General features: G+C 36.5%; 1 protein-coding gene across 1 annotated transcript; it reads left to right on the top strand.

Moving 5' to 3' along the window:
• The first annotated feature begins 10,821 nt into the window (after window positions 1-10,821).
• Window positions 10,822-12,959, top strand: LOC148294554 (protein NO VEIN-like). The gene is made up of 2 exons (XM_088253547.1): window positions 10,822-11,322; window positions 12,548-12,959. Exons 1-2 carry the CDS (start codon window positions 10,944-10,946, stop codon window positions 12,601-12,603), a joined length of 435 nt encoding a protein of 144 aa, XP_088109673.1. The 5' UTR covers window positions 10,822-10,943; the 3' UTR covers window positions 12,604-12,959.
• Window positions 12,960-21,628: the final 8,669 nt, after the last annotated feature.

Raw genomic sequence — 21,628 nt, forward strand, 5'->3', positions numbered from 1 at the left:
GATATGTCAATATTTTTATTTCTACCGATCTTTCATCACTTTAGATTCTGTTTCTACCGGAGCTGAGACTTTGTGACGTATTGCTTGGTTGTTAACATAATGGTCCTAATAGATTTTAGTTTTATGGAAAAAACTTTCTTCATTGCATTGAAGTTTACTGAGTCTATGTCAAGGGGTTTTAAGTTAGCTGAAAGGATATGAAAAACGCGCAATCTGTTCATAGAATTAACAAGTTCTTGGTGCCACTGAATTATCTGCAATTCCAAGCCTATATCTTTGAAAAGAAAGGAAAATTCATATATAATAAAGAATGAGATTAAATTATATATGTTAAAATTATATTTAAGCAGTAGGCACACGCATAATGAAGTATTCACCGGAGATAACAACATGGAGAATGGTATATATCCCCATTACTGGCTCTGAATGAATAGCAATTTTCCACATATCCTTGCAGCATCTAAATGGAGAGGTGTGTTGCGTTAAAAAAAAAAATTATATTCAATACCGTGGACAACTTTTGTTCCACCAAATACAGCACAACTTTTGTTTTGCCATCCGAAACAGCAATATGCAGAGCAGTGTCCCCCGCTTTGATTATCTTCACCTCTTGAACTTTGGAACTCTGTGATGATCTATAGACCTCCACAGCCTTTTCCAGTGGCCTTTCATGGAATTTTCGAACAGGCTATATAGGTCAGTTCCTCCTGTGAAACAATTGCATCTCTGAACATGCCATAGGTAATTCCTCCTTTGAAACCGTTCCCATTTCCACCTCTGTTATCCATGTCTGGCCTCTTTCTCTAGCTAGTCTATAAGTTAAGTGAATATATATAGCAAAGCAAGCCTTTAAATTGTCGACTCTGATAGTGCATCACCACATGATATGAACTTTTTATCTGTGTGAGTTGTGTGCTTTTGTCAATGGGATTCTCTTGTGATTCTGGACAGTTTCTTTTTTCGTAATTTAAATCGGCTGCTAGATTGCTAATAATCTGTTATTATGGCTTGTTCATTATGAATATTGCATACTCATAATTATCCCTCTTATGGAGAGGGAAGGGTTTCAATCATTCAATCAGAGTGGCCCACATGAGGCGATATTTTTTCTTCATTGCATTATATCTCCACTTTGGTCTCCTAAGTTTGACAATTCAGTTCTATAATTTCCTTAGATACCAATAAAGTCCTACAAATGTAACATTGTTTAGGAAGAACAGACGAAATGATCACGTTTTGGATTGATTGCAAATATTTTGGAGAGACAAAAGTCTCCTCATGTGTGGTAGTTATACATATTGTCACATTGATGAATTTCATCAATTAATTTGACAGAGATTACATCTTGGGCTTGATTGCAAGCCAACTAAACTACATGACTAAAATTGCCAAACCTAAAATGACAGGGTTCAATGTGGGAAATGAGTCAAATTACATTGACCGAAAATATTGAGACAATTTCACACTCAACATATTCAAATTGTTCGAAAAATATACTATATGGATTAAGTAGCAGATCACTTATTTGCAAAGTCTAAGGTATTGTAGACACATAGTCATAAATTCTGAATGATTGAATATTTATCTTCGTAACGTTGGAATATGTCACATTGTCTCTCTCTTGATCTAAGAAAGAAGTTTTTAAAGATCAGATCCCATATTCCTCTTTGGTTTTCTAGCATGCAAGAACCTTAATTTCCTACTTTATGCACAACTTGTATATATTTAATTTGCTTTCACTTTGTTTAATCTTATGTTCTTCATTCTTAATTGGAAGTAATTTAATTACTCCTTTGGACATGGAGTGTATGAAAACACCGGGACGAAAGGAATTGTGCAAAGTTGACAACCTCATAATTGTGTAGTCCTTTGTTATTGGTAAACTCAATGGCACAAATCTCTACAGAAATCAAGGCCGTCTTGTGTGGAATCTAATTCGAATCCAAATTTAATCCATACCATACTTGATCCGAATCATAATCCAAAATCATACTTCGAAGCAGAGTATTTTTAGGTTGATTCGATTATCCAAGCCCAACTATTGTTTTTATAAGCTACTAAATCCATAACTCAATCCAACAAAGCAAAAGATTATAAGCTACTAAAACACCAAAATATAATAAATTCATAAAACCACAAACACAAATTTAGCAAACAAAAGAACATACAAGAGAAAGAAAAGCTAAAGCCAAAGCCAAAACCAAAGGCTAGCAAGCCAATATGCATAATAGAAGGACAATATGCTCCCATCCCACCGGGACTGGCTATCTATTTGCGGCGTTGCTCTCTGAAATAATTTCCAGGGTTACGCTCGAATTCAGCCCTTGGGATTCGTTCGCGCCTGCCAGTGCCCGGAGCAATCATCATCTCCTCCTCCTGCTCTGAATCTGATTCTGAACCTGAACCTAAAGCTGAAGCCAGACTAAATATTCCATAGGCCAGCAGAGCCGCTCCTGCCAGAGCGCCAGTTGCAATTGCAGCAGCAGTGGACCAGCCACCCTTGTCCTTACGCAAGTCACCACCATTTTTCTCATTTTGTTTTTTGATGCGACCATTTTCCTCATTGTTTCCAGAGCCTTCCCTGCTTTCATTTGGTCCCATTTTTTTACTATACAATCCAATCCAAACTCTACTTGGTTTTGGAGGGGACGGTGCGTGGCTATATACATGTATATATTACCAAAGGTGTTTAGATTCTCAAAGACGACTCAAGGACTTGGTGGTCGAATCAGCGTCCAAAGCTCATGCTTTTCGTACAAATCTCACTCATATTACCACTACATCAAAGGTTTCCTTTCACTTTCTTCTTTCAATAACGTTTACCTTTCATTATACTAGATAAGTTTACCTTTCATTTCAATAATGTTTGTTCGGTTTTCTTCTTTTGATTTTCTTTTTCTTCCTCCATTGAGAAGGAAGGTTACCTTCCTCTCTTTGCATTGAATCGTTAACCTTCAACACTAAGTTTGATTTGTTACCCGAGTTCAAGAACCATTTTGATCAAACACCCTTGTTTACTAATATAATATTGTTCATGTGAGAAATAATTGAGTGATATCGTATGCTGGTGATACTTTCACTTAAATTTTGTGTGATGGAGTTTACGATATTTAGACTTAGATCACATGACTAAAATTGCCAAAATTGAAATGACATGGTAATTGAGCCAAAAAAAAAAAAATTAACAAAAAACTCTACATATTGAGATAATTTCACACCCAACCTATTCAAATATTGTTCAAAAAATAAATTATATGCATTAAGTAATTGTGTGACAAACTATTTATAGGATTACTATACGAATTTTTATTTTCCTATATTCTTACTTCCCTCCCAAGGAAGGGAGGAGTTGAAGGTTGAAGACTTATTTCAATCGGCACTACACTTACTAAAAAAATCTCATCCCATGTCTAAAGTAATATCATCAATTACTTTGTCTAAAGCAAGGTATTAAATATCGATAATATCCCCGATATTATCCCGATAATATCTGATTTTTGGGGGTCCGATATTTTAACAACTAACCATAGTGTTATTGTCAATATATCGATATTATCCCGATATTATCTTGATAATATCGGGAAGATATTTTCAACATTTTTATGAATGATTTGGGCAATATATCGAGATATTATCGATAATATCCCGATACGAAATCCAAAAATATTTATATACATGGTATTTGTGAAAACCATTTTACTCCTTCAACACCTTAACCACCATATCACTTATGTTTTTGTGAAAATACTAAAATATTTATATATATACATGGTTTTGTTTTGAATTCTTTTTGGAAGAAACAAATTTTCACATGAGATGAGTAGTAACTATGGTTATACTCATAACCAACCATTTCCCTACCCTTCATATCCCATTCCTGTTGGGATAGAATCAAGCGACTCATGGAAAGAATCCGAGACTCAATCTTCAAATGATTTTGCTTATGGACAACGTCAACCAATCTCGGATCCATATGGGTGGCATGTTAACAATTACATGCAAAACTATTTTAGGGATTTATCATTTGATGACTACTCTTCAAAATATATTTACTCTACACATAGAGATGATGAAGATAGTGAAAATTTTGAACCTCATAGGAACTCTATGTGGTACTAAGTCACTCATGTATCTTACCATGCAATGTATAAAGTGTAAAATATTGTAGTAATTTATTATATATAAATGATTATGGTGTGTTTAATCTTCTTTCATTAATTACTACATATTTTCTACACTTACGGTGTTTGCCAGCTCGCTATATAATCAACTTAAATCAGTTAAATCCATCATGCAATGCATTTCCTTCCAATTTTTTGTGATAAACTAATAGATAATTGACTAAATAAACATCCTGCAAAGTTTCAATAAAAATTTCCAAGTTTTTCTTACAATTTCCGTGGTTTTTATTCAATTTTTTCCGATACCGATAATATCCCGATATTTCCTGCGATATTTCCGTATTTTTTGACTTCCTATATTTCCGATACCTCCGATATTTAAGACCTTGGTCTAAAGTATTCTCAGCTTTTTCTAAAAAGTAATCAATATGCTGTCTCAATATGGTGAAAATCAATATCAATAAACTTCTCTCTCTCAAAAGTAATCAAACTCATCACCAATCTCACAGTCACAATCACACCATATGCTGTCTCATTCAGCCCTTCTCTCTGAATGAAGACCTAAAAATAGATAGTTTGGATTGTTGAAAAAAAATTTGTAGGGTACCCTAAATGGCGGCTCTCAAATAAAATTATGAGGGATCCCTCAATAGAAGGGGACTGATATATACATTATATATATACACACACACACACACACACAAAGAGAAATTCTCCTATTCGGACGTTCAGATGTTATTACCTTGCAAACGCCATGTATTTTCTACTACCCCTTCCTATCTTCCTATTTACAATTTAGTATCCGCACGGTAATAACGTACGGACATCCGGATGACAAAATAACTATATATATATAGATATATTGGTCAGTCTATTTGAATATATAATTTAATGGTTAATGTACTTACTTTACACAATGCAGAAGATAATGAGTACGCAGAGGGGGTTGATCCATCACTTGAGTACGCAGAGGGACTCCTGCCACATTGCTGGTTTTCAACAATGAGAAAGGATTTTCTACTAAAAACATAGAATGCTTTTGCAGTGTTGACGGTCCACCAAGAAAGGCAACAGGAATGGCGGTTATATTGGGCACACTGAATTATTCACGAGAGATAGCAACATGGAGAATGGTGGAATATATCACCATTACTGGCTCTGAATGAATAGAAATTTTCCACATCCTTGCACCAGCTAAATGGAGAGGTTTGTTGCCTTAAAAAACATTTATGTTCAATACCTTAGACAACTTTTGTTCCACCAAATACAGCACGACTTTGGTTTTGCCATCTGAACCAGCGATATGTAGCAGCATCCCCCCGCTTTGATTATCTTCACCTCTTGAACTCTGGAACTCTGTGATGATCTATAGACATGCGCAACCTTTTCCGATGGCCTTTCATGGAATATTCACGAACAGGCTATATAGGTCAGTTCCTCCTGTAAATCCATTGCATTTTTTAACATTCCATAGCCCACTTCCTCCTTCGAAACCATTCCCATTTTCACCTTTGTATCCATGTCTGGCCTCTTTCTCTAGCTAGTCTATAAGTTATGTGATATATAGATAGTGCATCATCATATGATATGAACTTTATCTGTGTGAGTTGTGTGCTTTTGTCAATGGGATTGTCTTGTGATTCTCAACAGGTTCTTCTTTTTGTAATATATATCAGCAGCTAGATTGCTAAATATGGCTTGTTGATCAATATTTCATACTCATAATGACGATCTCTTATGTAGAGGGAAAGGTTCTCAAATTCAATCAAGGAGAGTGACCCACATGAGCAGATGATTTTCTTTCAATTGCATATTATCTCCACTTTGGTCTCCATCATTTTAATTTCGACGATTCAGTTGTAAATTTTTTTTACATACAAATCAAGTGCTACAAATACAAAATTGTTCAGGAAAAACAACGAATTATCATGTGACAGGACCCGTTCCGAATTCCTCGAAATCCGAGACGAATCCCATGATAGTTCCGACATCATATTGATGCATGGCCCACTTACTAGAGACACGAGACTTTCTGCTGAAATTTCGACAGAGTCTCCCCTGAAAAATGGACATTCCCAAAAATTCTCAACCTGTTAAAATCACATTTAATAACTCCAACTGGCAGCATGCACAAGTTAAAATTCATGCAGTTTATATAGATGGCCTCCGGCCTCACAAATCAAATCCTAGTACGGCCGATAACAGAGTAATCTAAGAGTTTCTGTTTACAAACGATAACAAAGTTTAACGGGAAAGGAACGAACAAAGCTTATACTACTGAAACTCGAGGTTCAGAAGCTCAGGGCTCGACTCTGCTACTCAGCTCAGTCAACTACTGTCTGGGAGGGCACAAAACAGAAAAGTGTGAGTGAACAAAAATAAAGTTTAGTTCACCAATGAAAACAATGTAGTATAACCCCACCGTTTAGAAAACTATGCTGAAACCATATGCATTCAAACCAATATCCTTACATAAAGCCACATCAAAACCATGGTGAAATCCGATTCTCATCAAGATATCCAAAATCACATCCTATATAAGACCATTTTTCCAAACCACTCTCTCGAAACACGTGCCCGTTTGCACGGCGAGCGAGGAAGTATCCTCACCGATACACAAGAAAGAATGAACAAGTATACATATAAGTATATATAATATAACATATATATAAATATATAAAAGTATGACACCACCAAATTTGTACCAGGGAAACAATCCAACCGGGGGATTGTTTAACTAGTCTACATGGAAAAATCCTCAATTGACCATGTGGCTAGGGAACGAGCCGTCCAACTATGGCTAAACTCACCAGCACGTACAATAAAATTCTCAATACTCGTATGCCTGTGCCAAGTCCTACGCGCGCAAATTGACCCTGCTAAGGGTCTACAAAACACCCCTTCAAGGGCCGTCTTGTCTTCAAGCCTTTTAGTTAGTCCACAAAAGAGTTGATCGCGGAATGCGATTAATCTCTTTTGCGTTCGCCACATATCCAAGTATCTTATTCCATAATTTCCTTATTCGGGGAGGTACATAAGGTAGTGCTTATAGCACTTCAAACTAACATAACCACAATCCACTATATTTCCATAATCTCCTTACCAACACCCCACGTACGCCACACATAACCAGGCATAGATAGCAATTTCTCAAAATCCATATATATAAACTCAAGATACTCAAATATGTCAAAACTCGAATATATTGCAATTACTTTACGAACATGTCAAGTTCCAACAATTAATTATATATAAGAAATTCAATAAACCAATAAATCCTTATGCATAGTTCTTTCGTCATAAAATAATGCATATTATTTGAAAAACAAAGTCCACTCACAAGTAGTCCCACGCTGCTTGACCCTGAAAGGGCCTCGCCTGCTGCGTGCGAGTAGCCGGAGTACCTATTTACAAACACGAGTGCTAGATTAACATAAAGCGCTTCGAACAAGAACTTTAAATAAAATCCTAGTTTCCCGGGTTTCAAGTTTGTGTACTAGGAACGAGACCTCCTAAGGCCCAATTACGTGTTTCGAATGTTGGAATAGCCTCGGAAGATGCTCGGTCAACCGAGTAGTCAAACTTTCCATATTGGGTCAACCGGGCCCACGGCCTTTGATTTCTGATCCGGAAGTTCTTATGGGTTCAACAAGGTTTAATAAGCATGTTCTGCAAGTTTAGTCCGAATCGAACTATCGGATCGCTCACGATCGGACGGTTATCGTTTAACACAAACTTTAAGTTATTAAATCGGAATATTCGGGGCTTTTATTCACGATCCGAGAATTCCTACACAATCCTAGGGATGCCTAGATCATCATATATTGAAATGAAGTCGATCCAACGACACGAACATATCGAACCAGGATAACGCCTAATATGCGATATCCAATCGACAATCAAACGATAACCAAATTCAAGTCCGAGTATACCGTCATGCTCAGGACGACATGAGGATTATTTTAGGACTTAAATACCAGCCACAAAGTGGCCCATGCACCGTCATACGAGCATGTAGCGCGTGGGTGTCCAAAGTGAATCCGGCAATTGGAAAATCTCCAAACCGCCGGTCAAGACTTATACCTACATGATCGGGACATTGAGTGGAGCAACTTTTGTTCTTGGACCAACCCCAAAAAGTGGCCGAAAATGGCCGGAATTGCGAGCCAAAAATTGGCTAGATTTCAATCACTAAATCGACAACCAAAACACAAAAATCGATCCTAAACAACCCAACCATCAGCTAGAACACATTGAGAGGATGAAAAAACATACCTAGTTCGCAGAAATTGGTAGCCGGAAACGTCCGAACGAGCTCCGGAAATTATGGGTTAAAACCGGCCATTTTTTGGTATTTTCCGGTGAGCACAAGTAGCGGCGGCGACGATGTCGGGATGGGTAGAGGGAAGTGGGCCGGTCGTTTTAGGACCGGTCCCAACGCGAGTGGTGGCCGGAGGTGGCAGCGGCGAAGCATAAACTGCAGCTGCTGCTTTTTTTTGGGGGGGGGGGGATTGTAGCGCGAGGGAGGAACTTGGGAGAGAGAGAGAGAGAGAGAGAGAGAGAGAGAATTCAGATAATTAAAAACCAACTTCGAATTCTTTACGGTTTTACCACTATGCTTCTTTTGATCGTAACTTCTTTATTACAACTCTGATTTGAGCCCACTACGTGTCTACAGACTCATCTCGGCACGATCTACGCAATAGTACCATTCATTTTCCAAAAATCCTTCTGGATTAAAAAGTGACCAAAATACTCCTACCCCCGAGGGCAAAATTGACATTTCAAAATTTATTAAATTAATTAAATTAACGAGTAATTAAATTTGGGTCAGGATGTTAAATCATGTTTGGATTGATTGCAAATATTTTGGAGAGACAAAAGTCTCCTCATGTGTGGTAGTTACATATTGGCACATTGAATTTCATCAATTAATTTGACAGAGATTACATATTGGACTTGATTGCAAGCCAATCAAATTGAGATAATTTCACACCCAACCTATTCAAATTGTTCAAAAAATAAATCATCTATATATATATATATATATCTATATATATAAAGCAAAAGGCAGAGAATGGTGAAACATTCAAAATACCAAAAAATGCCCTTGATTAATGCAAACATTAAGAATTGAAATTATTAATTAAATGAGGATAATATGGTAAATTCATACTTTTTCATATTAAAAAAAATTAAAATTAAAAAAAAATTCAGATAATGGATCCTATTTTTATGGAACACAACTACTCATTATCTTTTTTACTTCTAAAATAAATTTAAATTTTTTAAAGAAAAGCCTCTTGCAAGCGCGGAAGCGCGTGCGGAGAGGCTAGTATATATAAAGCAAAAGGTAGAGAATGGTGAAACATTCAAAATACCAAAATATGCCCTTGGTTAATGCAAACATTAAGAATTGAAATTATTACTTAAATGAGGATAATATGGTAAATTCACACTTTTTCATATTAAAAAAAAATTAAAATTAAAAGAAAAATCAGATAATGAATCCTATTTTTATGGAATACAACTACCCATTATCTTTTTTAATTCTAAAATAAATTTATTTTTTTCTTTAAAAAAAGCCTCTCACAGGCACGGAAGCGCGTGCGGAGAGGCTAGTATGCATTAAGTAATTGTGTGACAAATTATTTATAGGATTGCACTATACGAATTTTTATTTCTTTTCCTTACATTCTTACCCTCCCAAGGAAGGGAAGAGTTGAAGGTTGAAGATTTATTTCAAACGGCACTCCACTAAGTAAAAACCTTGGGGAGGAGTTTCTCAATTCTGCCTTCCCTTCTTCCACCTAGGGTGGGAATGTTTGGTGTGTTTGGCTATAGATATATGGAAACATTGGAACTGCCTTATACCAACTTTGGCCTTGTTTGACGAAAGGTGTTTAGATTCTCAAAGACTAAAACGACGAATCAGCGTCTAAAGCTCAAGCTTTTCGTACAAATCCCAGCCATTTTACCACTACATCAAATGTTTCCTTTCACTTTCTTACTGGATAAGTTTACATTTCAATTATGTTTGTTGTTGGTTTTCTTATTTTGCTTTTGTTGTTTCCTCTCTCTCACTTTTTCTTCCTTCTTTGAGATGGTTACCTTTCCTCTAATTGCATTTAATCATTAACCCTCATTACCAAGTTTTATTTGTTTATTTGTTTATTTTAGTAAATATAATATTGTCATCATTTATCTATACTATATTAATGTGAGAAATTATTGGTTGATCATATATCAACGGGTCAGTTGGTGATATTCCCACTTTAAATTTCATCAATTAATGTGATGGAGTGTAGGATTTGGACTTGATTAAACCGCATGACTAACATTGCCAAAATTGAAATGATATCAACGAATGTGGAAGATAGTCAAATTAAGTGGACAAAGAAATGAAATTGCCAAAATAAAAATAAACCCTCTAGATTGAGATAATTTCACACACAACCTATTCAAATCGTTCAAAAATTAAATTATATGCATTTAGTAATTGTTTGACAAACAAACTATTTATAAGACTTATTTCAAACTGCACTCCACTTACTAAAAAAATCTCATCCCATATCCAAAGTAATCTCGTTAATTACTTTGTATAAAGTATTCTCAGCTTTTGTCTAAAGTAATTTCATGATCATGCATGCTTCTCTCTCTCTCTCTCTCTCTCTCTCTCTCTCTCTCTCTCTCTCTCAAAATTACTATATAAGGAAACTCATCACCAGTCTCACAGTCAAAACCACACCATCTGTTCTATCTACTCTGTCTCAATCAGTCCTTCTCTGTGAACTCAGCTTAATTAGAAGAAGAGTGACGTAAATGGCGACACCCAGAGAGCACATAGAGGAGATAAGGAAGACAAAGTTCTCCATAGGAGCAGATGGACTCAACCCTTTAACTGAGGATCTTCACCAGGCTATCAATACTCTCTCTGCTGAACTCTATGCCAAAGATGTTCACTTCCTCATGGAACTCATCCAGGTTGTTTATTATAAATATAATGAGTACGCAGAGGGCGTTGATCCATCACTTGAGTTTGTCATTACATCCCGGGATATAACAGCCACGGGGGCTCCTGCCACATTGCTGGTTTTCAACAATGAGAAAGGATTTTCTCCTGAAAACATAGAATCCATTTGCGGTATTGGACGGTCCACCAAGAAAGGCAACAGGAATCGCGGTTATATTGGGGAGAAAGGTATGTGTATATCATCAGTACATGACATCTATATTAATTCTGATTGTTTTTTAATTATTTGAAATTATTGTTTTTTATTTTTCATATCTGTGCTTTAGTTAGAACATTAGCCTTGTGAAGTTGTGATCACAATGTTGAATAAAATAATGTCACAGCTGATTTTTAAAGCTTTAGGCCTTCCGAAAATGTACGCAGCTTCACAAAATTTGGCGACTTTACTCAAAATCTACGTTCTCAACATGTTGGTTAAGCTTTATTTTGACTCGAGAAACAGGCATATGTTTATTTTGACTCAAAATTTCTCTTAAACAGGAAAACCTTCAATGTGTGTGAGGAGAAATCGGGGGCCCATCTTTTCTTTTGTGTTTTCATCAACATATAAATGCAATTTTCCTTCTCAAACCCTAACTCTAATACGAGCCGTCTTCCAGTCCCTCTCTCTCTCTCTCGCTCACACATAACCCGACCTCTCTTCTTCTTCAATCCTCATCTCTCTCGCTCATAGCACCATCGTGATCTCGTCCCTGACCTTGGAGATTCCAAAATGGCGTTTTTTTTCTTCTAGGCGCAGCACCCGCCTAGGCCGCCCGCCTAGACCGCCTAGCGCCTACCCAGCTCCTGCCTAGACCGCCTAGCGCCTGCCTAGCAACCGCCTAGCCCGCCTAGCGGCCGCCTAGACCGCCTAGACCCCGCCTAGGCCATTTATTCAGTAATATTAACAATATGAGTGACAGTGTGTTCAAGGATATAACTTTTAAAGAAGATTTCCGAGAATTGGAAAAGAAAGAGATGATGCTTATATTGTTCCCACAATCTTGTGAGTATTTGCTAGATTATGTGTGCCTTGAACGATATGTGCCAATCCAAAATCTGAAATTTTTGGGTTCACATTCTCATCCAAGAGAATGTTACTGACCACAATGTTAAATAAAATAATGTCACAGCTGATTTTTAAAGCTTCAGGCCTTCCGAAAATGTACGCAGCTTCACAAAATTTGGCGACTTTACTCAAAATCTACGTTCTCAACATGTTTGGTTAAGCTTTATTGTGACTCGAGAAACAGGCATATGTTTATATAGCTTCTCCAAGAATATTTTGCTCTTGTAATTTATGTTAAATTCTGAGTTAAGCTCTTGTCTGTTTGAATGCCTATAAGCATGTTGATGTTATCGGATGTGCTTTTTCGTTTTGTGTTGTTTAACCAAATTTGTGATTAATATACAGGAATTGGGTTCAAAAGTGTGTTTCTCATCACTGCACACCCTTATCTCGCTTGTTAGATCCGTTGAAGATGCTCCTGTGTCTAGTTTGCATCGTATATTCAAGTTTCTGCCTGTCCAGAGCTCTTCCTATGAAGCATTGAATGTTATCAGAGAGTTGATAAAGGCAAAACTTGTTGAGGAAAACATTGTCCAGGAAAACTTCTGAATTCCGATTACCCTTCTGACTAGTTATGTTATGTGGTTGCACTTGTTGATGATTTTTTAACTATATTTTGTTTTGGTTGTGTACTTTTGTCTGTTGGAATCTCTTGTCATTCTGAACAATTTATTGCTCTTTTATGTATGAAGCAGGCTCTATCATCCGGTATTTTATGTACCGTTTACTAATAGATATGTCAATATTTTTATTTCTACCGATCTTTCATTACTTTGGATTCTGTTTCTACCGGAGCTGAGACTTTGTGACGTATTGCTTGGTTGTTAACATAATGGTCCTAATAGATTTTAGTTTTATGGAAAGAGATTTCTCCCCTGCATTGAAGTTTACTGACTCTATGTCAAGAGGTTTTAAGTTAGCTGAAAGGATATGAAAAACGCGCAATCTGTTCATAGAATTAACAAGTTCTTGGTGCCACTGAATTATCTGCAATTCCAAGCCTATATCTTTGAAAAGAAAGGAAAATTCATATATAATAAAGAATGAGATTAAATTATATATGTTAAAATTATATTTAAGCAGTAGGCACACGCATAATGAAGTATTCACCGGAGATAACAACATGGAGAATGGTATATATCCCCATTACTGGCTCTGAATGAATAGCAATTTTCCACATCCTTGCAGCATCTAAATGGAGAGGTGTGTTGCGTTAAAAAAAAAAAATTTATATTCAATACCTTGGACAACTTTTGTTCCACCAAATACAGCACAACTTTTGTTTTGCCATCCGAAACAGCAATATGTAGAGCAGTGTCCCCCGCTTTGATTATCTTCACCTCTTGAACTTTGGAACTCTGTGATGATCTATAGACCTCCACAGCCTTTTCCAGTGGCCTTTCATGGAATTTTCGAACAAGCTATAGGTCAGTTCCTCCTGTGAAACAATTGCATCTCTGAACATGCCATAGGCACTTCCTCCTTTGAAACCGTTCCCATTTCCACCTCTGTTATCCATGTCTGGCCTCTTTCTCTAGCTAGTCTATAAGTTAAGTGAAATATATATAGCAAAGCAAGCCTTTAAATTGTCGACTCTGATAGTGCATCACCATATGATATGAACTTTTTATCTGTGTGAGTTGTGTGCTTTTGTCAATGGGATTCTCTTCTGATTCTGGACAGTTTCTTTTTTTTTGTAATTTAAATCGGCTGCTAGATTGCTAATAATCTGTTATTATGGTTTGTTCATTATGAATATTGCATACTTATAATTATCCCTCTTATGGAGAGGGAAGGGTTTCAATCATTCAATCAGAGTGGCCCACATGAAGCGATATTTTTTCTTCATTGCATTATCTCCACTTTGGTCTCCTAATTTTGACAATTCAGTTCTATAATTTCCTACAAATGTAACATTTTTTAGGAAGAACAGACGAAATGATCACGTTTTGGATTGATTGTAAATATTTTGGAGAGACAAAAGTCTCCTCATGTGTGGTAGTTATACATATTGTCACATTGATGAATTTCATCAATTAATTTGACAGAGATTACATCTTGGACTTGATTGCAAGCCAACTAAACTACATGACTAAAATTTCCAAACCTGAAATGACAGGGTTCAATGTGGGAAATGAGTCAAATTACATGGACCAAAAATTTTGAGATAATTTCACACTCAACATATTCAAATTGTTCGAAAAATATACTACATGGATTAAGTAGCAGATCACTTATTTGCAAAATCTAAGGCATTGTAGACACATAGTCATAAATTCTGAATGGTTGAATATTTATCTTTGTAACGTTGGAATATATCGCATCCTCTCTCTCTTTCTTGATCAAAGAAAGAAGTTTTTAAAGATCAGATCCCATATTCCTCTTTGGTTTTCTAGCATGCATGAACCTTAATTTCCTACTTTATGCACTACTTGTATATATTTACTTCTAGCAATTGCTTTCACTTTGTTTAATCTTATGTTCTTCATGTTGGAAAATGGCTCACATTTAAGGATGCATGTGTCTCAGGTTGCGACCGGTCGCTAGGTTTGGGCGACCGGTCGTTTTGGAGCAGATTCGAAGTCTGGAGCAAATGCATGGGGCGACTGGTCGCTAGTTCTTTGCGACCGGTCGCGTGCCATTTGCGACCGGTCGTAAAGAAACATAATCGAAACTGAAGCCTCAGTCCAAAAGCGACCGGTCGCCAGGAACTGGCGACCGGTCGTCCCAGTTGTGCTGTGACGATTTCTTACGTGTTTTCAACTGTGTTTTCGATGGCTATCGCTTTCCACAAGATTTCAGAGGCTTTGTGGGTCACTTCTGAGGTAAAAGAGGGTTGACTACCTGCTGGATAGTTGGGAGAGCACTCATGGCCAATTGGTTATCTTATTTTGAATAATCTCCTCTCCATTTTCTGGTTTAATGGAGGTGGCTGAGTGGGATTGTATTACCTACTTGATCTGACCCTTAGTCTAAGTGGTGACTAAAAGGAAAGAACGTGGAGGACAATCAGATATCCTATCTCTTGTCCATTGGCTTGTGTAGGTAATGGGATGAAGTAAGATAACACAAGGGAGAAAACAAGTTGAATAAGAGGAAGTGGCTGAAGCAGAAACAATGTGTGGTTAATTAAGTAGCTGGGTGCTATTGTGTTCAAAGGAGGTTAACTCACCAAGGGAGAACGTGAGGGAGAGCAATCAGTTCAAGTTAGGAGCTGAGTTGGGGTCTTGAGAGTCTAGACACCAAGGAGGGAAACACCAAGGTTGTGAGAGTGTTCACAAGTGCATCAAAGTGTTGAGCAAGGGGTGTGAGAGAAAAGAGAGCTTGGGGAGAGAATAGAGTTCTAAGGGGGTTTTTTCTGTGTAAAACCAAAGTTGTAACTTATTCTTTCATGAAATGAATTTCTCAAGGGGATCACCAAGAGGATGTAGGCAATTGCTGAACCTCTATAAATTCTTGTGTCACTTTGTGCTTGGTTGTTGTCTCAAGTGTGCGTGTGTGTGATTCATCCATCATTGTGTGTGTCACAAAGTCCATCAACAACAAGATCATTAGGGGAGTGAGTGAAAGTGTTTGTCCATTTTCACAACACTTCATTCTTAATTGGAAGTAATTTAATTACTCCTTTGGACATGGAGTAATTAAATTACTTCATAATTGTGAAAACACCGGGACGAAAGGAATTATGCAAAGTTGACACCCTCATAATTGTGTAGTCCTTAGGGTTTAGGGAATTATGCAAAGTTGACACCCTCCTAAACCCTAGTCCTTTGTTATTGGTAAACTTAATGGCACAAATCTCTACAGAAATCAAGGCCGTCTTGTGTGGAATCTAATTTGAATCCAAATTTAATCCATACCATACTTGATCCGAATCATAATCCAAAATCATACTCGAAGCAGAGTATTTTTAGGTTGATTCGATTATCCAAGCCCAACTATTGTTTTTATAAGCTACTAAATCCATAACTCAATCCAACAATGCAAAAGATTATAATCTACTAAAACACCAAAATATAATAAATTCATAAAACCACAAACACAAAGCAAACAGAACATACAAGAGAAAGAAAAGCTAAAGCCAAAGCCAAAACCGAAGGCTAGCAAGCCAATATGCATAATAGAAGGACAATGCTCCCATCCCACCGGGACTGGCTATCTATTTGCGGGCGGAGCTCTCTGAAATAATCTCTAGGGTTACGCTCGAATTCAGCCCTTGGGATTCGTTAGCGTCTGCCAGTGCCCGGAGCAATCATCGTCTCCTCCTCCTGCTCTGAATCTGATTCTGAACCTGAACCTAAACCTGAAGCCAGACTAAATATACCATGGACCAGCAGAGCGCCAGTTGCAATTGCAGCAGCAGTAGTGGACCAGCCAACCTTGTCCTTACGCAAGTCACCACCATTTTTCTCATTTTGTTTTTTGATGCGACCATTTTCCTCATTGTTTCCAGAGCCTTCCCTGCTTTCATTCGGTCCCATTTTTTCACTATACAATCCAATCCAAACTCTAATTGGTTTTGCAACTTGGCTTTGGACCGGACGGTGCCTGGCTATACATACATACTGTTGAAATTAATGCACATTTGTGCTAAAGAAATGTGTGGAAAAATCTAGAAGCTTTGAGATGAGCCTAAACTATTGGAGAATTATCTAGAGAAAGCCACACACTTATGGAGTAAAGAGATCAAGTTGGTGGAAGAATCTAGAGTTGTGGAGAAAAGAATAAGGAGGTGGAACAAAAAGCAATTGAAGTTGGAAGAACTTTCTAGAACAAGAGAATGCCTATAAATAGGCATGCAACCACAATGAAATGTGGAGTCATCCACCAACTCCCAATCTATGTGGAGTCCAATGATGGAACTCCCAAACTATTAGGGAGCCAAGAGCTACCCAAAGGAAGCCATGTTGAGAGCTAATAAGCTCACCAATCTAAGTGTAGGGCCAAATAGCCCAAACTAATCTAAGTCAAGTGTGGTGGCCAATAAGCCAAAAAACTATGAAGAAGGCCAATTAGCCTACACTAAAGCCATGTACCATTCTCCTCCAAATCTAATAAAATCTCTTTGTTTCCCCTACAATCCAACAGTGGTATTAGAGCAACACACATCATACACCTCCTACAAACTAACACATACATACATATATATATGTATGTATGTATGTATGTATATTACCAGAGGTGTTTAGATTCTCAAAGACGACTCAAGGACTCGGTGGTCGAAATCAGCGTCCAAAGCTCATGCTTTTCGTACAAATCTCACTCGTATTACCACTACATCAAAGGTTTCCTTTCACTTTCTTCTTTATAGTAGATTAGTTATACCTTTCATTTCAATAACGTTTACCTTTCATTATACTAGATAAGTTTACCTTTCATTTCAATAATGTTTGTTTGGTTTTCTTCTTTTGAGTTTCTTTTTCTTCCTTCATTGAGAAGGAAGGTTACCTTTCCTCTCTTTGATAACCATGGTGATCTTGAAGAAAGAAGGCTACGCAAAAACAGAGGAAGATAAGAGAAAAAGAAACTTCCAGATATATTTCTCTGATTCTTTAGAATACTCTGAGTGAATTACAGTAGAAAAGAAGCTTAGTATTTATACTAAGCATCACAACTGATTACAGCTAACTAACAGACTTAATCATTAAGTAATCCTAGTCAGCAGTCAACAAGTCAACAATTCAAGTCTGCAAACCTTGGGTCATCAGTCTTCACTCTTTGCATTGAATCGTTAACCTTCAACACTGAGTTTATTTGTTACCCGAGTTCAAGAACCATTTTCATAAAAAACCCTTGTTTACTAATATAATATTGTTCATGTGAGAAATAATTGAGTGATATCGAATGCTGGTGATACTTTCACTTAAATTTTGTGTGATGGAGTTTGCGATTAGACCACATGACTTAAATTGCCAAAATTGAAATGATATGGTAATTGAGCCAAAACACCCAACCTATTCAAATATTGTTCAAAAAATAAAGGCTTTTTATCACAAATGGTCCTTGACGTTTATGAAATTATCACGAATGGTCCTTGAGGTTTTTTTGTGACACTAATAGTCCTTAACGTTTGGACTTTTTATCACAAATGGTCCTTGCTGTCAAAAATTCTGTTAAGTGTATGATGTGGAAGATAAGTGGAGCCCACATGTACAATCACATCGTGACATGTGGATTAAATAAATAAATAAATATTTTTTTTTATGAAAATCCATTAAAAAACCATTTAGCCTCTCTCTCTCTCTCTCTCTCTCTCTACTCTCTAAATGGTTTTTTTAATGGATTTTCATAATAAAAAAATATTTATTTATTTATTTAATCCACATGTCACGATGTGATTGTACATGTAGACTCCACTTATCTTCCACATCATACACATAACAGAATTTTTGACGGCAAGGACCATTTGTGATAAAAAGTCCAAACGTTAAGGACTATTAGTGTCACAAAAAAACCTCAAGGACCATTCGTGATAATTTCGTAAACGTCAAGGACCATTTGTGATAAAAAGCCAAAAATAAATTATATGCATTAAGTAATTGTGTGACAAACTATATATAGGATTACTATACAAATTTTCATTTCCTATATTCTTACTTCCCTCCCAAGGAAGGGAAGAGTTGAAGGTTGAAGACTTATTTCAAACGGCACTACACTTACTAAAAAAATCTCATCCCATGTCTAAAGTAATCTCATCAATTACTTTATCTAAGGTATTCTCAGCTTTTTCTAAAGTAATTTCACCAAGAGTTTTTTTATTTAAACCCCGCACTTCTCTTTTGTTCATCCCATATTCTAATTCAAATTTTCACAATTTCTAAGAAAACCCCACTATCTTCTCAACCACCCCTAAATACACACCTAACAGGAAAAGGAACAACAAAAACAAAAAAACTCATCAACCTCACAACCCACACCCCACACCCTAAGATCTTCATCTTGCAATTTCATACCAACATTTTGCAGGCATTACTCCATCATTATTCTTTTGCACTCGAATTTTTTGTTTTTGTTATGTAGAACAGGTTCTATAATTTTTCAATTTAACATAGTGTGATAAATATTTTACAGGTAATAGCTTACAAGTGTAGTCGTTCTTCATCAAGAAGTTTGTTCTGCTCTGGAAAACGAATCTGGCACACGTTATTTTGATGTATATTTTCTTATTATATATATGTTGTACATGGATGCAATAAACACTATGTTTATATTATTGAGGGCATTATTTCAATTTAGGAGATAAATAAAAACAGCAAGCATAAGTGTTGGGCCGTGGGTGTGGAAGAAATCTGTTAATAAAAGAAAGAGAGGGCGAGAGAGGTGAGGAAGGAACGCAAAGCCAGGGGAATTCGTAATATCCACTCCCTCCCTATCCACTTATATTACTCTCACAATCCCAAATTAGGGTTTGTGAAGAGAAGATGAGAGTGTAGTAGGTTTCTTGGATTGAAAGATGAGTAATCTGGCAATAGGGTGTAGATGAGTTTATGTTTTTCTAAAACTTAATATGAAGAGTGGTGAGGTGTGTAGGGGTGTGTGTATGGATGTACTAGGGTTAAGTATCAAGTTGGATGGCCTTTTTTGTCTTTTTACACAATAATAAAACTTAAAAGCTTAATGATTTAAGTATTGGGGTGAACAAAGAAAAATGTGGGGTTTAAATAGAAAAACTCTTTCATCAATATCAATAAACTTTTTTTTTGGGGTGAAAATTAATCAATATCAATAAACTTCTCTCTCTCAAAAGTAATCAAACTCATCACCAATCTCAATCACAACCACACCATATGTTCTACTACTATCTCATTCAGCCCTTCTCTCTGAATGAATACCTAAAAAATAGATAGTTTGGATTGTTGAAAAAAAAATTCGTAAGGTATCTATCCTAAAGGGTGTACCTTAATAGAAGGGCACTGATATATATATAAATTCTCCTATGTGGACGTTTGAATGTTATTACCGTGCGGACGCCATGTATTTTCTAACACCCTTCCCTACCTTCCTATATTTACAATTTGGCATCCACACGGTAATAATGTGCGGACATCCTCTGTGTGTGTATATATATATGTATAGGGAGCTTCAATTGAGGGATCCCTCAAATAAGCTTATTTAACGGACACTCTTGTAGGGCCCACTTCATATTGTATTTCACTAATCCAAACCGTCTATTTGGTATATACTCATTCAAAGATCATCTCTGCAAAAAATCACTTGAATCTGATATCATTTGACTACTCAATTAAATTATTAAAATTTTAGTACTTTCTTGAAGCATCGTGTTCATTGATTTTGTAGGACACAATTGGATATCGAAACGGCTTCCGATTTGTCTAATTTTTTGCAAGGATGATCTATGAATGAAGAACTGGTTTGGATCGTTGAAACAAATTTGTAGGATACCCTAAAGGGCGTCCCTCAATACAAGGGTACTATATGTACATATATTGGTCAGTCTTTTTGAATATATAATTTAATGGTAATGAGTACGCAGAGGGGGTTGATCCATCACTTGAGTACGCAGAGGGGCTCCTGCCACATTGCTGGTTTTCAACAATGAGAAAGGATTTTCTACTAAAAACATTGAATACATTTGCAGTGTTGACGGTCCACCAAGAAAGGCAACAGGAATGGCGGTTATATTGGGCACACACATACTGAATTATTCACCAGAGATAGCAACATGGAGAATGGTGGAATATATCATGAGGAGATGATTTTCTTTCAATTGCACAGTATCTCTACTTTGGTCTCCATCATTTTAATTTTGTCGATTCAGTTCTAAATTTTTTTTACATACAAATCAAGTGCTACAAATGTAAAATTGATCAGGAAAAACAACGAATTATCATGTTTTGGTTTGATTGCAATTATTTTGGAGAGAGGAAAGTCTCCTCATGTTTGGTAGTTACATATTGGCACATTGAATTTCATCAATTAATTTGACAGTGATTACATCTTGGACTTGATTGCAAGCCAAACTAAATTAAACTACATAACTAAAATTGCCAAAATGGAAATGATAGGGTTCAATGTGGGAAATGAGTCAAATTAGATGGACCAAAAAATGTACCCTAGTAGCGTTAAGGTTACAAAATAGTTCTGAAGAATTCTCCTTAATTTAGCAGATCACAAATTTTCCATCTCCATGCATGCTCATGCATTGTAGACGTAGTCATAAATTCACAATATTGAAATGTGAGAAGATGAAGCCTTCCTTCCTCTACTTTTGTCTCTTGGAAATTGAAACGGAGAAAAAACGCCTTACATTCTCTAGAAAGACCAAAAGACTACTCGGTATCAGCTTTGTCTAAAGTAATCTCATCCCATGCATTAACTGAAACTCATCAATATCAATAAACTTCTCTCTCTCAAATATAATCAAACTCATCCCCACAGTTACCACCACACCATCTCTTCTATCTT

This window comes from Prunus avium, chromosome 5 (genome assembly GCF_965620075.1).
Source record: "Prunus avium chromosome 5, drPruAviu1.hap1.1, whole genome shotgun sequence".
Taxonomy (NCBI): domain Eukaryota; kingdom Viridiplantae; phylum Streptophyta; class Magnoliopsida; order Rosales; family Rosaceae; genus Prunus; species Prunus avium.

Bases quoted from the DNA above. Each gene is read 5' to 3' on its own strand.
- LOC148294554 (XM_088253547.1), top strand. From the start codon at position 10,944: ATGGCGACACCCAGAGAGCACATAGAGGAGATAAGGAAGACAAAGTTC. The intron at 11,323-12,547 runs GTATGTGTATAT...ATTAATATACAG, and splicing joins CGGTTATATTGGGGAGAAAG to GAATTGGGTTCAAAAGTGTG.